At 40.7% G+C, this 15675-nt stretch overlaps 1 protein-coding gene across 3 annotated transcripts in view; it reads left to right on the forward strand.

Annotated features, from left to right (window-relative positions):
• PALS1 (protein associated with LIN7 1, MAGUK p55 family member) overlaps positions 1–15675 on the forward strand; it is a 138940-nt gene that overhangs the window by 77300 nt on the left and 45965 nt on the right. For all 3 annotated transcript variants that reach the window (XM_077818700.1, XM_077818698.1, XM_077818699.1), the window contains exons 2-3: positions 664–1176; positions 12433–12641. In XM_077818700.1, the coding sequence (XP_077674826.1) occupies positions 810–1176; positions 12433–12641 (576 nt within the window). In that variant the 5' untranslated portion in view covers positions 664–809. The remainder of the gene's footprint in view (positions 1–663; positions 1177–12432; positions 12642–15675) is intronic.

The raw sequence follows: 15675 nt of genomic DNA on the forward strand, positions 1-15675 counted from the left end.
GAAAACAGGATTATCAGTAATGGTCAAACGCCAGTCCTAGTGAATTTCATTCAGTCCACTTAATTCCCCTTTCCATTTCAGCTGGATACGGTATCCTTTACTATGTGTTCAAAACTGTTGTGAAGTTTATGCTGTTCCCTTTCAAACAGCAGCTGTCTTCTACGTTGCCTTTAGTGGTAGGTGAAGTAATTCTTGTATGGAAACGCCCCAGTCCTGGGAACACTTACACATGTGAATATCTTTACACATGTGCATAGCCTCATTAAACTCTGTGACCACATTCATATATAAGTATTTATAGGATTGGTGGAATAGCTTGAGAAATGTCTTGCAGTCCTTCAGAATGAAAGGAAAAATGTAAGAACTGTGAAAAGCAAGTTTCAGAAAACTGCCAGTTTGTAATCTTGTACATTAAGTGCAAAATCTTTACTGGAAATTTCATCTGGAAATATTATGAACTTTGTTTAACAGAACAGTCTTCTAATTTTTATAAACAGTGTGCGAAGGCTACTACACTGTTAATTGTGTGGCTGCTACATTAAACATGCTTGAGTTGGGGAAAAGTGCGCTATATAAACATAGAGAAAAATGTCAGGGTCAGGAAGTTATAAAAGTCTTACTGTTTTTCTTGTTTAGTAACTTAATTATTCATTTTTTCACTAGATTTCTTTGCTGGCTATTTCTTCAACCTTGGTCTTCTGATGCAATATCCTTTGAAATTATAATGGCTTTTAAGTGGGAGCATGAAGAAAACTGGCCTTGTAACAGAATTTGTATGTGAGCGGTGGTACAGATTACTATAAATAGCCATGACAACTTCTCATATGAATGGACATGTTACAGAAGATTCTGACAATGAAACAAAAAATGTGGAGCTTGCACCTCCTGAGGAACCTCAGAAGCACAGAGAGATGGCTGTTGATTGCCCTGGGGATTTGGGCTCCAGGATGATGCCAGTACGACGAAGTGCTCAACTTGAGCGGATTCGCCAGCAACAGGAGGACATGAGGCGCAGGCGAGAAGAAGAAGGAAAGAAACAAGAACTAGACCTTACTGCTTCAATGAGGCTTAAGAAACTAGCACAGATTCCTCCCAAAACTGGAATAGATAATCCTATGTTTGACACAGAAGAAGGAGTCATTCTGGAGAGTCCTCATTATGCTGTGAAAATACTAGGTAGGTAAAAAGTACAAGCTAGAGGAAAAATACTTGTTTATCTGCAAATACTGTTTTAGGCCAGAAAACATTAGCTGGTTAGGCTTATGAGAGAGTTACAGCAATAAGACACAGTTTTCAACCTCTGTTGGTGGAAAGAAACACTTAAATTCCAGCCTGCAGTTTCCAGTAAAAGTTGAAGATAGTACAGATCCAACAAAATTCTGTTAGTGATGGAAATTTCATCAATAGTATAAATTATACATATTAATTTTACTTTTTTTTTGTCCTCCTCATTTAAGGCCTGCTGGAAAATATTTTGGATTTGTCCGTGTCTGACTACCTTCAAATGTATATTTAAGTTACAGCTCCTAATGGAGTTGTAGTAAATAATTGATTGCTAGAGTATACATTCATGACCATTAATTAGACACACATTCCAAACCAAATTTTTAATATCTGGGTAGTATTCCAGTTACAAGACCTCCTCCTCTTTCTCAGAGTGGAATCTCGTGATTCTTTCACTCTTCTGTTGGGACTCAGGTATACTACCCCGTGATCGCTTGTCACCCTGCAGGCCTGAATGGATTTTAGGCCCCTGTGTTTGTTCACTTCAGGAATCTGTGACCAGTGATATTGACCCAACAGCTTTCTTAAGTTTTATTTAGCAGTTGGATCAAAGCATTAGAGAACAAATGTTTTAAAGCAACAAACAATCTACATGCATATTTAGTCTTATCAGTTATGTTTCATTACAAAAAAAAATTGTTACCCTCTTAAATTACAGTAACAGAAGTGACCCAACTCACATTCTCCTTGAAGGCCAAGAAGTCACAGCTAACAGCATGCCCTGCTGTTCTTGATCTTTCCCTTTTCTTTCTGTATGTCCCCTCCCTCTCACACAAACTGTGTTTTAGGGAAGATCTCACTTTCCATGTAGGTGTTTGAGCCCAAATACCATACTGCTCAATAGTGTCTGTTTTCAGTGTCCATCCAATATGTTTCCTGGTGCCTCAGACTGGTTTTTTCCAGTCAACCCAGGCATCTACAGTGCCTATCCAGGAGAATACATCTTTGATAGCTGCCCCATTGTTTGTGCAGTTGGACTCACTGAGACTCATTGGGTTGTAATCATTGGATTTATAACACTCTCCCCTGTGGTGACAGTGTTGAAAACTATATGAGAATATGAGATTCCTTCAGCCTCCTTTGTTAGTCTAGCGTACAGTCTTAAAAGTCAAACACACAAATTCCAGTTTAGACACATCAAAGTATGTTGTTAATGCAGACAGGGTCATATTTCATGACAGTAAATCATTTTATTTTAACATTTCAAGCATAATCTTGTTGGTAATCTGTATTCTTAATTCACATAATTCTATAGTTTGAGAGTCACACTGTTACAACTGGACAGGAAGACGTGTAAATAGTATGCTGAATTAATATAACTGTGCAGCTAATGCTCACTTTGAGTTGTTTCAGTTATAAATTTCTTTCAGATTATTCAGAATCTTTCATTTTCAAAAGGAGAGCCACGGTGAGCATAAAATAAGATGAATGTGGAAAAGGAAGTAGTATCTGCACATTGACCATGCAAAATTATTAGTCAAATTGATTCTTTACCGCAACAGCTCCTTAACTCTTAATTGTATTCAGAGAAAACACTACACCCCCAAAAAGCTGACTTTGATTAAAGTGACCATATCTTGGTTGTTAGAGGCCCTCCCCCTGTCTCCCAATAAGGTTAGCAAAAACTTGTATCCTTTTGTTTTTCTCTCGTCACCACCACTCCCGAGCGTCCTGCGTTCTTACTGAACCCTTTCTAGCCCACGACATGTGGTCACTTATGTGCAGCCAGATACCTCTGGTTCAAATGCTGATGTGCTGAGCTTTCGTAGGCTCTGCATAAGTAAATTTTTTAACTCTTGTCTGTGTAACTTTCTAATGAAAGTTATCTTTTTAAATTAGTGGATGAAAAAAGTTACTTTTTGTAGATTGCTGAAATATTTTATTAGCTTTTAAACTAGAACAGTGCAAACATAGTTAACCAGTGATAACTAAAAATAAATTTCATTCCAGGACTAAACAGTTAAACTTTTTTATATAACTATTCCTTGTCTGTCTTCTGTTGGGCAGAAAGTTTTTTTGTTTGCATTAAAGGGTTTGTCCGCTACTTCTATTAGTTGTATGCGTTTTCCCAGCCAGAAAGGTAATTAAGAGTTTGTGGCAATCTAGTTGGTAAAGATTAACCTTGTGTTTAAAGAAAAAATGCTTCTGGGACCAATATAATAGACTCTTGTCCCTTTAAATCAGGTGCAGAGATTCTCTTACACGGTGTACAGTACCAGTCTTTCCCTCTTTGCTCATTTTTATAAGCAGAGAAAGGAAAATAATCCTGAATATCTACAACTGAGCTATTTCCCACCAACGCAGACAGCAAAGCCAAAAGGGATGTTGCCACCTTGCATATCAAGTGCTACCTGGATCTCTGGTTAGGTCCTCAGAGTAGTCTGGCTAGATATTCAGCATATATCCATCTCTGGCAATTTTATAATCCCTTATGAACTATAAAGTGGGGGATCCATAGGATACCAGTCTAACTCATTCACATCTTCCAAACTCTGCACTGCAGCCATCATTCTGGTCAAGAGATTCCTTTCAGAACAAGTTTATTCTTAATTAGATGCAGAGGTTGCTATTGAACAGTATAAGGAGACAGAAGATCAATTTTTCATTCAGTTGGATATCAAGAGCAGAAATTGCTATTTCTTTGAGATGCAGACAGGATTTATTTGTAGTGATTTTAGACTGGTGTAGCAATTTGCAATTTCTGCTTGGAGAAAGGGAAATTAGCTTTAAGCTATTTGGATGTTTTTGTCAGAAATGCACATCCATTGGAAGTTATCCCTTATGTAATGTGCTATGAATTTGGAAGCATTTCTTTATTGCAATACAATGGCAATTTGAATATCTGCCAGTCAGTAACCACATATAATAGGAAGAGGCCTATAGTTTCTGTTAGGAAAGTGACAGTCCCACGTAGTACAGTAACTCCTCACTTAACGTTGTAGTTGTGTTCTGAAAAATGCAACACTAAGTGAAACTATGTTAAGCGAATCCAGCTTCCCCATAAGAATGAATGTAAATGGGGAGGGTGGGGGTTAGGTTCCAGGGAAAAAATTTTTTGCCATACACTACAGTACAGTACTGTAGTTGGGAGATACCCCGCCTTACCCCACACAGGCACAGACCACTGGCACTGGAGACAATGAGGCAGGCAAGGAGGCTGAAGGTGCTGCAGGCTAGGAGAAGCATGTTGCACAGCAGCAGCTTCCCCTACTCTGCAAGCACCAGGGGTGGGGGGCTCAACCCTCAGCTCCCACTCCACTCCTTCCCCCAAGCCCCCACCTTTAACCCCCCTCTTCTTCCTCCCCTCCTCCCCCTTTATTCCGCACGCCACATCCTCACTCCTCTTCCCCCCCCTCCACCTCCTGCCCGCAGCAATCAGCTGGCTTGTGGCGTTCAGGAGGGAGTGGGGAGGAGCGAGGACATGGCCTGCAGGCTCCCCCTGCCTCCTGAACACAACAAGCCAGCTGATCGCTGTGGGCAGGAGGCGGGAGCGGGAGGGGTGGGCATTCTGCGTCCTTGCTCCTGCCCATGGCAATCTTGCGATGTTCGGGGGCAGGAGGGAGTGGGGAGGAGCGAGGACTCAGCATGCAGCCTTCCCCCGCCCTCCTCCCCACCCCAGCTAGCACAGCTGTATCGTGGAGGAGGAAGACTCTGATTAGAATGCAGCGGAGACAAGAGCAGGACCAGCAGGAAAGGAAAGGAAAAGTAGACTGCAACTGGAATTGGGGGGACAGGGAGGAGAAGAGATACAGTAACTGAGTTGCAGGGGAGAGACTGGGACTGGCTAGAAAGGAGACTGAGAGCTGGGTGGTAGTTGAAGGCAGGCTGCAACTCGTTGGGCTAGGAGACTAGAACTGGGAGTTTGGGGGAAAGGGGAAGCTCGGACTGGCTGGGAGCAATAGGCTGGGAGCTGGTGAGAGAAATGGGAAGGGTCATACTAAGATTGGATGAAGAGTTGGGATAGAACTGGTATTCAGTGGGCAGAGAGACTGGGACAGGAAGGTGTGAAGGACTGAGATTGGATGAGGAGCCCAGTGAAGGGAAAGGGACTGGAAACCAACCAGTGGGGGGGAAGGGGGGAGAGAGATCAGATGAGGCTCTAGGAGGAGGAATCTGGGGGCAAGGAGGCTGGGGGACAAGAAGTTGGAGTGGGAGGGAGGGGACTATGATGAACCTGTGGAGGAGTGGCGATCGGGACTGGGGCAAGGATCTGGGGAGAAAAAGAGAGAGAACTAGGACCCATTAGAGGAAATGGAGCAGAGGGGTCAGGGTTGGAGGAAACGGGCAGAAGAGTTTGTGCCCACAAGAGCACACTTGCTTCCAGTGGCTGGAATGGAGCCCAAGTATCCTAAGTCTCACTTTCTTCTGCTGTCATCAAATGTTTGTGAAATCCTCTGGTTAAGTGTGTCTCATCTTATTCTAGCGCTTGTCCACTAGAGCAGTGTTTCTCAAAGACCAGTCCGTGGACCAGCAGAGGCAGCAAGCCAGTCCCTGGTATCAAAAAGGTTGAGAAATACTGCACTAGAGCACTAGGATATCATAGTGATTAGTGCTGTAGAAAAGCCGGGTTTGAATAGTGTTCAGTAAATAAGGCCTAGGACCAGACATTGAACAGAATAAAACAAAATATTAATTAGTTGCTCATTAATTGAGCACAGTCTTGTGCACTGAAAGAGGTGGGGTCTTGTGGAAAATAGTGTGATCATATCATTAAAGACTATCAGAATGCACACATACAAAGGGGCTGAATCAAGGTTGCATAGGCAACTGTTTCATCCTAATTTGAAGGAATGACAATGTGTTAGTAGTTGCATATGGTTAATACCCAGTTTAGGATGACATTGAGGTCACGGGTCAAATATGAGGTGCTAGTGGAACTACTACTAGTACTGTTCTACTACGGGAAGAAAGGGTATGAATAAATGGTAAATTTTCAGAATGGAGAGGGGTAACTAGTGGTGTTCCCCAAGGCTCATTCCTAAGACCAATCCTATTCAACTTATTCATAAATGATCTGGAGAAAGGGATAAACAGTGAGGTGGCAAAGTTTGCAGATGATACTAAACTGCTCAAGATAGATAAGATCAAAGCAGACTGTGAAGAACTTCAAAAAGATCTCACAAACTAAGTGATTGGGCAACAAAATGGCAAATGAAATTTAATGTGGATTAATGTAAAGTAATGCACATTGGAAAAATTAACCCCAACTATACATACAATATGATGAGGGCTAATTTAGCTACAACTAATCAGGAGAAAGATGTTGGAGTCATCGTGGATAGTTCTCTGAAGATGTCCACTTAGTGTGCAGCGGCAGTCAAAAAAGCAAATGGGATGTTAAAAAAGGGATAGAGAATAAGATGGAGAATATCTTATTGCCCTTATATAAATACATGGTGCGCCCACATCTTGAATACTGCATACAGATGTGGTCCCCTCATCTCAAAAAAAGATATACTGGCATTGAAAATGGTTTCAGAAAAGGGCAACTAAAATGAGTAGGGGTTTGGAACGGGTCTCATATGAGGAGAGATTAAAGAGGCTAGGACTTTTCAGCTTGGAAAAGAGGCGACTAAGGGGGGGGATATGATAGAGGTATATAAAATCATGAGTGGTGTGGAGAAAGTGAATAAGGAAAAGTTATTTACTTGTTCCCATAATATAAGAACTAGGGGCTACAAAATGAAATTAATGTGCAGCAGGTTTAAAACAAGTAAAAAGGAAGTTCTTCTTCACTCAGTGCACAGTAAACCTGTGGAACTACTTGCCTGAGAAGGTTGTGAAGGCTAGGACTATAACAGGGTTTAAAAGAAAACTGGATAAATTCATGGAGGTTAAGTCCATGAATGGCTATCAGCCAGGATGGGTAGGAATGGTGTCCCTAGCCTCTGTTTGTCAGAGGGTGGAGATTGATGGCAGGAGAGAGATCACTTGATCATTACCTGTTAGATTCACTCCCTCTGGGGCACCTGGCATTGGCCACTGTTGGTAGACAGGATACTGGGTTGGATGGACCTTTGGCCTGACCCAGTATGGCCATTCTTATGTTTTTATGTATTGCAAATCTAAGGAAAACTGCATTTCAGATTAAATTGTGTGATCTTTAACTCTGTAATAGAGGAACCGCTCATACAGCTAGAATCTCCAAGTTGTAATATAATGGAGAAGACAAGAAAGTAACCCACAAAAAGGCTCTACAACAATTATGCTGTTCTTTCCTAGGGCTTTAACTTGTATGCATGTCCTTTTCCCCCACATTCTGGATTCATCTGAGAACTGACAGTTTTGCTGAACTTCAAAATAAGACTGTGTCATTCTGAAAGCTGTCTCCCCTGTTTAGCTTAGTGAGTGAAAAAAAGCTAGTTTAAGAATACATTTAAAAAAAAAAAATCAAATATGATGGGGGAGTGTGGGAGTCCATTATGAGCAGTTCAGCTCTTTTGTTGAAAACATATTGAATGTCTTCCTTTCAGAGGCCATCATGCTAATTTTAATAATAAACAGCTTCAGTTGCCATGAGGTTCATAGTCAATGATTTTTTAAAAAAGGAATTAGATGTATTTAAAACTACAGCAACAGTTCTCAAACTTTGAGCAACCTGAGGACCCCCATTTTTATTTAAATTTTTTCACGGCCCCCCAAGCTGCCCACTCACCCCCAGGCCCCACACCCACTTCACTCTTTCCCCCTAGCCCCGCTCCACCCCTGCCCCATCTCTTCCCTCCCCCAAGCGCACCCTGTCCTTGCTGCTCCCCCTCCTTCCCATTGCCTCCTGCGTGCCGCTGAACAGCTGCTCCCCCGCATGCAGAAGGCACTGGGAGGGAGGGGAAGGAGTTGATCAGGGGTCTGCAGATCCCAGTTTGAGAAACGCTGAATGACAGTATTACTTCATATCTGGTAATCTGCAAAGAATGCTACGTTATGCAGCTTGGCTTCTTCCTGTCTCAACCCGTGTTGTCCAGGAGTGGGTCACTATCATGTAATTCTTAAAGAAGTATTACCAAAATCCTTAAATGATCATTATGGCTGTTTTTCATCAGGGTTAATATAGAAGAAAATATTAAACTGTTATCACTCAGTGACTAAAAATCTACAGGAACAGTGGATCAGTATTTTACAGGCTTTTTAAAAACCCTAATGAAACTCTGAACAAGTGCTAGGCACAAATAGCAATGCTGGCCCAATTAATATAAACTGTCCTCATTTTCCATTGTTGAAAATAATTTGTTTTATACTCTAATGCCTTTTAAGTGCCAGGTGACATACAGAGATTTAAGCAAGGGAATATATTTGGATTTTAACATATTCTGATTAGAAAGCTCCATAGCTATTTCTTAACCCAGATGTCTAGGTACTGCAGAGGATTAATGAGAACTTGAGGTCCCAAAAGAATACGAAATAAATTAATCTATTGACATAGATGATTTGCATAGATTAGCAATACATGTCTCAGTTAATATTGTCTCTCCTATCCATATTGCACTTTTGAGGTATATGCAGTATGTAACCTGTATTTAAAATAACAAATGACCGCTATTATTTCCTTTCCCTCCTTTTCTAATCTGCTAACATGTCAAACTGCAACAGGAATCCTCCCCTGCAGTTGCATATTTCTTTTCTCCTGCCAGATTTTTGATTAATACACACGTTACATAGTGCTCAGACCTCTTCCCTGCCATTTCTTAAACTAGCAGGAAAGGCTGCAACTTTTCTCATAAACGGGGAATAAAACCAGGAGTATTTGGGTTCAGAAATAGTCTTTGATATATAATGGACCTGCAGTATCCAAAAGAAGCCTCACTTTTTCTGTGAGTAGAGATGGTTTACCTTTCTTTAAGTAGTATTTCTTAACTTTTTTGTCTTAAGGAAAATATTTATAATTGAAAAATGTTCAAAGGTGGGAGTGGATGTAATAGACTGATCTCTCATTGGCGAAAGGTGGGGGAATGAACTGGAGCTTATTAGGTATACTGTACACAGATGTATCCCTTAATCTAGGATTCAGAAATATGAGTCTGGGAAAATATTAGTTTCCAGTGAGCTCATTATAGATTTTTATGTGTATGACTGAAATACTTATTAATTGGGTAAATTGGGATGTACAGGCATCTATCTTTTAAAAGTCCCTGCCCTGTGGGAATACCTAATTCCACTCCCATTCCTCTTTTATCTTCCCATGAAGTCTCTCCCCACCATTTCCTTGCTTGTTCCCTGTCACTTTCATGTGTCTCACAGACAGTATAGAACTCTGGCCTTTAACACATGTGCACGATCAGGGCAAAATAACTGCCGAAGGAGGACAGTGTGATGGACACATGGGGTGCAAGACTTTGTAGGGGGTTAGAAAGAAAACGGGAGATGGAAACAGTCAACTGCTGGTGGATTGGGTGGGGGAATGTAGAAATAGCCAGGAAGTGGGCAGATGGGGGTACGGCTGTGGTCTGTATAGAGGGAGAATTTTTAGGTTTGTAAAGAGAAAAGGAACATTTAGAGAGAATAAATAGAAGGGGGAGGAAAAGTACATAATAGACAAGGAGAGTGAATGGAAAGTGGTGGAATGAAGTAAACTTGAAAGAGAAAACTATACAGTGTTTAGTTACATTTATTGTATTTTTCTGGTTAGTATCCCACTGGCAGAATGTGAGTCAGATTGCTAAATGTAATTAGGTGTGTAACCAGGTTAATTGGACAGGTATTTCTAAAAAATTGCATGCTATAGCACCTGAATTTTTCACTTTTCTGTGAGAGTCCAAATGTTTTAGTTCATCAGAACCAGTCACCATTTTGGTGATCTACGTCACTTGTTTTACAAAGGGTTTGCCATCTGATAGTGCTCTGTTGGTGAATATTCTTGCCAGCTGATCTGGATGGAAAAGTAAAGAACAAACTTTAGATACCACTATGGGAATGGGGATCAGGAGTATGGTTTTTTACATAGCTGCATCTATAGCTTTCTGCTGAGACACTGATTACCTTAGGATACCTTATTCTAATATGCATTTGGCCTTGTGTATGAAATACCCAGTATTACTGTAACCTGACTATGCTCCATGGTATGTCTCACGGGATGAGACTGGACAGCTGGTGCTGGACTCCAGTGCTGCTGCTGCAGCATACCCTTTCCCCCATTTCCCTGGTGGTAAAGGGGACACTAAGGTCGTGAAAAGGGATAAAATGGTGACTGTACAATCAGGGAGTCTTTGATCTGTGCTTTGCAAAAAGTGCCCGTTCCTCCAGGGATCTGCCTTTGCCTAATCCTAGACACTGCTCCTCAAGGTCCAAAGGTACAAAAGCGTGCCTCAGTTTCACACAGAGGACAGTTGCCTACATCTCCCGCAAAACACCTTCATCCAGGTCTCCTGTCTCCGTTCCATACTCAGTGTCACTCCATCTCCTTCCTCAGTGGTGTGGCTAAACAAAATAGACAGTCATTGCAGCTCTACAAGACTTCAGAAGAGCTTTAGAAAAGCCACAAACTTAATTCCAACCCTTATGCAAGGCATTTCCCTGTTCTGTCTTCCTCTAATGCTAGAATAACTCACCCCATCTCGCCCAAAAATGTCTTACCTTGTTTCTAAACCCAGCTTTCCCAGGAAGCCCAACAGGTCCACTCTGATTCTGTGATGGATAAACACTCTAAGCAGCACACAGTGCTAGATGCTTTCTATAGCCTACAAGAGAGACTTGAACCCAGAATCCTCATCAGAATTTATGATGAAAGGGGCCTTTAAAGCATTTAGAGAGAGCGGAAACTACCGCTTTAGAAAGATGATTGAGCAACGGGCACATCTTACGAGCAAAAAAATATATATGCATGCACACATTGATACCCAAGACCCTACTTACCAGATTGGGATCTGCCCTTCAAAGATTTACCAGGAGCACCAAGAGTTGTGAAGTTAGAAAACCCAGAGGATGAAGAAATGCATGAGGGCAGAAGATAACCAATGGGGAATAGTCAGAAATTCCCTGATCCTCAATCTCAAAAGAGGGAAGGCTTCTCCCACAGAGGCTTTTATAGTCTTAATCTGCCTTCATGTGGTTCAAATGCTGTTCAGATCACCCGTAGTTTAATTTGTGTTCAATATAGAATACTGCATTGTCACCTTCTTATTTATCCTTCTTCCAACTTCAGTCCTCAGCTGCCTGTTAGAGAAAGTTGTTCTACTGGATTGGTTCCATTTTCTTTTGTAACACAGCTAATTAACTTTTTATAGTCACTCAAAATGAAAACATTAAGATTAGTTTTAAATACTGTATATTGAAATACCACACTCTTGCAACAGTCCTAAAATTCTACTTTCTGCTAAGAAATCTAAGCCTTTTAAACTCTCCCAAAAAGCAAATTTAGTAAAGTATAAAAATGCAATGCTAAAAGTTATTAAACCCTGTTAAAATGTATGTCCCAAGTAGAATTCACAACCTAATGGGTAAAGCAATTTGTAGTCTGAATTTTCCTATTCTGACACACTAAAAACGTACAGAATTCAGTATGGTAAGAGGATTATTTTGTGCTTCTTCCTCTTCCCCCTGTCTTCAAACCTATAAGTTCAGAATTGCTCAATATAATTTTTAATTTTGCTCCTGTCAGAAACACTCTGTAAAGAGGAAATGGCACAAATGTACCTAATACAAAAATAAAGCTTTTAATGCCAATATTGTAAATGTGTGAAGAAGATTGTATTTGAAATAGGGCTCTCTATTTATAAATATTCAATAAAGCATCTAGATTACTTTAGCAAAGCTGCTAACTTTTTCATATCGTAAAAGAGGGAATATTTTACATCTGTTATTAATGGGTTTTGATTATCAAACCCTTTCATAGCAACCCATTATTTTGGAGAAGCTAAAGAATGTGAGGAATGAATTGCTGCTGCGATCTGGAACTTATCTGCAAAGATTTTAATCAGCTTTTTTATTGCTCCTAATTACACTGATTTTTTTCCTTTTCTTTAGTTATGATCTGCTCTTCAGTGTGAGGTTTATTATTAGTGGACTAAATAATGAACAGTTGTGCATGCATCATTGCTCATTCAGTCAAGGTTGAACTGCTATCTTTTGTACAAATCTTAAAAGTTTAGAATGTGCATAACAAAATAAGCTTAACCTAACTCTCACATCTTTTTTTTTTCCCCCTCCCCCGTCCAGAAGTGGAGGAGCTGTTAGCTTCTCTTAAGTATATCCAACACACTTTGGTAGACCCCCAGAGCCAAGAGGATATCTCACTCATTTTACAACTTGTCCAAAATACTGATTTTCAGAATGCATTTAAGATACACAATGCTGTCACAGTGCACATGAACAAAGCCAGCCCTCCATATCCTCTTATCTCCAATGCACAAGAGCTAGCACAAGAGGTATGTATAGAATACATCTCAATGCTATATTTTGTAACTTGTAATTTGTATAATTAGAAATATATTCAGTTTTATCTGTGTATATCAAGCTTGTCTGAGTTATTAATTATCAAAGTTGAATTAAAATGGATCTTAATATATGAATAGTCACTGATTACTGCATCCACTTTTTCCAGAATTAAGCATTACATCCAGGAATTAAATAACTTTCAATTTTGGGTTAATAGCTCAGTTTTTCATAGTAAGAAATTTAACAGCAAAAAAAAGCACGGTACTTAAGTGCAAAATATTACACCATTTAAGTGCAATGAAAGAAATGGTGCTACAGTAATAATGGGAACATTTTTCATAGCTCTTCATATCCAGTATCTGTAGATATTGTTCACTTACAATGGATTTGGCATTTTTCTGAGTTTTGAACAGTACTTCAGGGATACCCCTGAAAATGAATCGAAATGAAATCCCTGAAGGAAGTAAACTTAACCATATTTAAAGTTCTTCAACTGTTTGAATCTTTAGGTCTTTGCATCTTGGGACTAAAGATTCTGTTGTATATAACTCAGTAGTTCAGTGTTGCTTGGCCATCTGGATTGGTGATATCGTCTATGCCAGTGGTTCCCAAACGTGTTCTGCCGCTTATGCGGGGAAAGCCCCTGGCCTGCCTGGGCCGGTTTGTTTACCTGCCACGTCCGCAGGTTTGGCCGATCGCGGCTCCCAGTGGCTGCGGTTTGCTGCTCCAGGCCAATGGGAGCTGCTGGAAGCGGCGGCCAGTATGTCCCTTGGCCCGCGCCACTTCCAGCAGCTCCCTTTGGCCTGGAGCAGCAAACCACAGCCACTGGGAGCCGCGATCGGCCGAACCTGCAGACACGGCAGGTAAACAAACCGTCCCGGCCTGCCAGGGGCTTTCCCCGCACGAGCGGCAGAACAAGTTTGGGAACCACTGGTCTATGCCTACCTTAACTACTGATTTAAAAGTGTCGCTTAAAATCAGACCGATTATTTTATCCTAATGGATCCCAGGTGACACAGGAGAAATGGATTTGCAGAGTTCCTATGGCTATCAGTCACCAAATAGCTTTCATTTCAAGGCATGGTCAGAAAGAGAGGCTTCCTGAAAACTCAGTTGAAAGCTGCTTAGACTCCTAATCTAGTTTAAGAATGTAGGAGAGAGTTGAATTATCCCTATGCTAAAAGCCCAGTACATAAATTTAAAAGAGGTGGTATGTATACTTGTTCCCCACTTTTCCTTTAGATCTTGGGGTTACCAGGGACCAGTTCAGCCCCAAGCACTGGTTAGAACAGGTTGTTCCCCTCCCTCACCTTCTGATTCTGTAGTGATCAGGGAATAGTCAAGACATAAAACTTTACTGGTCATATCCCTTCCCATCCCTGGAATACCCCCCAGGTGTCCCAAAAGACTCCATGACAGGGTCTTTGCCAATTCTGCGACCTCCTGTTCTGGGCAAAGGACAAAAGAAATATTGTACAAAATAAGTAAGATTGAATTTATTGTGCTTTGAGAGAATAGAATATATTACATTCATTTGTTAGAAGTCCTTGCATTTAATGAAATATTTTTGGCTGTCATTAAGGGGCCTCATTGAGCAGAAATGATTTTTGCTAACAGGATTTGTTAAAGGTCAGAACCAACAGACTGGAAAAATGCATATTTAGCCAATAAATGAATACTGCAATTGAGTGCAACAAACTTCCAATTCAAATCACACTAAAGTAATTTAAATTTTGAGAGCCATGTACCCCGGTCACCATTTTCACTGAGTCATGCCATTTAGGAACAAGTGAGCACCTGATATTTCTTTGGGATTTTTTTAAAGTGACTCTCAAACTGCACTTGAACAGGAGTCTAGTGTAATTTTTTTTAGATGTTTTCTAGTTTTAGAAATCATATAATCATAGAATTGTAGGACTGGAAGGGACCTTGAGAGGTCATCTAGTTCAGTTTGTTAAAGGTCAGATAGACCCAGCAGACTGGAAAAATGCAGATTTTCATTCCTTCTCTTCTTCCCCCCTGTTAATGCAATTAACTACAACTTTTGGGTGTGAATCTTTCCATCTTGGCCGCAGGTGAATTACTTGCATTTTTTGAGAGTATGAGGAAGAATATAGGACATTCATATTTTTTGTTCACACATATAATTTGAACACAAACTTTAAACCATTTTAGTCATAAAGATATGGCTAGTCTTTTAGGAGCTGTTTAGTAATTTTCTTTCTCTTCCCCATCCTTTGACTTAGCTTTACAGCATGGATGCTGGTTTGATCTCCCTCCTTTAATGTCTGTGTCTTCACTGCCTGATAACTGGGTACAAGCAGCTTTAGCATCCAGGTCCCCCCCTTTCTCTGTAAGAGCCCGGGTTGTTGAGGGAAAGCTAAATATCCTTATCCATAAGCACCACCAAATAGGCCTCAGCGTCATAAGCTGTGGGAGACAGTGCTAGAAGATGAGTGGAAAACCATTTTCCAGAAGAAAGTGGAGAAGGTGCCTGACTTTGGGGATCTCTTCCAAATATTAATTGCAGGACAAATATGCCTGCAATTCCAACTAAGCAGCCGCATAGAAGCCAGTATTTGTGGTGATATGCAACAGCCTGTGGATTTGTCCATAGGCAAGAAACCTGTCCTCAAATTGAGTTTCCTGTTCTTCCTTTCAAGGAATCCAGACTGTTTGTAGATATTCTTTATTCAGCCCTTAGTGCAGTTTCTGGGAAGAAAACCTCCTTTCCAGTTCTTGTTTTACTGTCCTGCAAGCCAAAACCTTTTTCCACATGCTTAATAGGAGAATCACAGAGCCCTCTTAATGCAGGAAAACTTGTGTAGGCTCACCCTTCAAAATGCCATTCTCCCACTTCCCTCCTTCCCTGTTTTAAATCCAACTTGAAACCTTTCAGGACCAAAAAAACCTGGGCAGAGCCAGTTCTGATTCTTTTTGGAGTGGGAGAAGAACATAAATATGCAACTCCATTGTTCTGGAGGTTAGGTTTTTGTATAACAGAAGGAGGTTGCAATTTATAGA

The sequence above is a fragment of the Eretmochelys imbricata genome, chromosome 6 (genome assembly GCF_965152235.1).
Source record: "Eretmochelys imbricata isolate rEreImb1 chromosome 6, rEreImb1.hap1, whole genome shotgun sequence".
NCBI classification, from domain to species: Eukaryota; Metazoa; Chordata; order Testudines; family Cheloniidae; genus Eretmochelys; species Eretmochelys imbricata.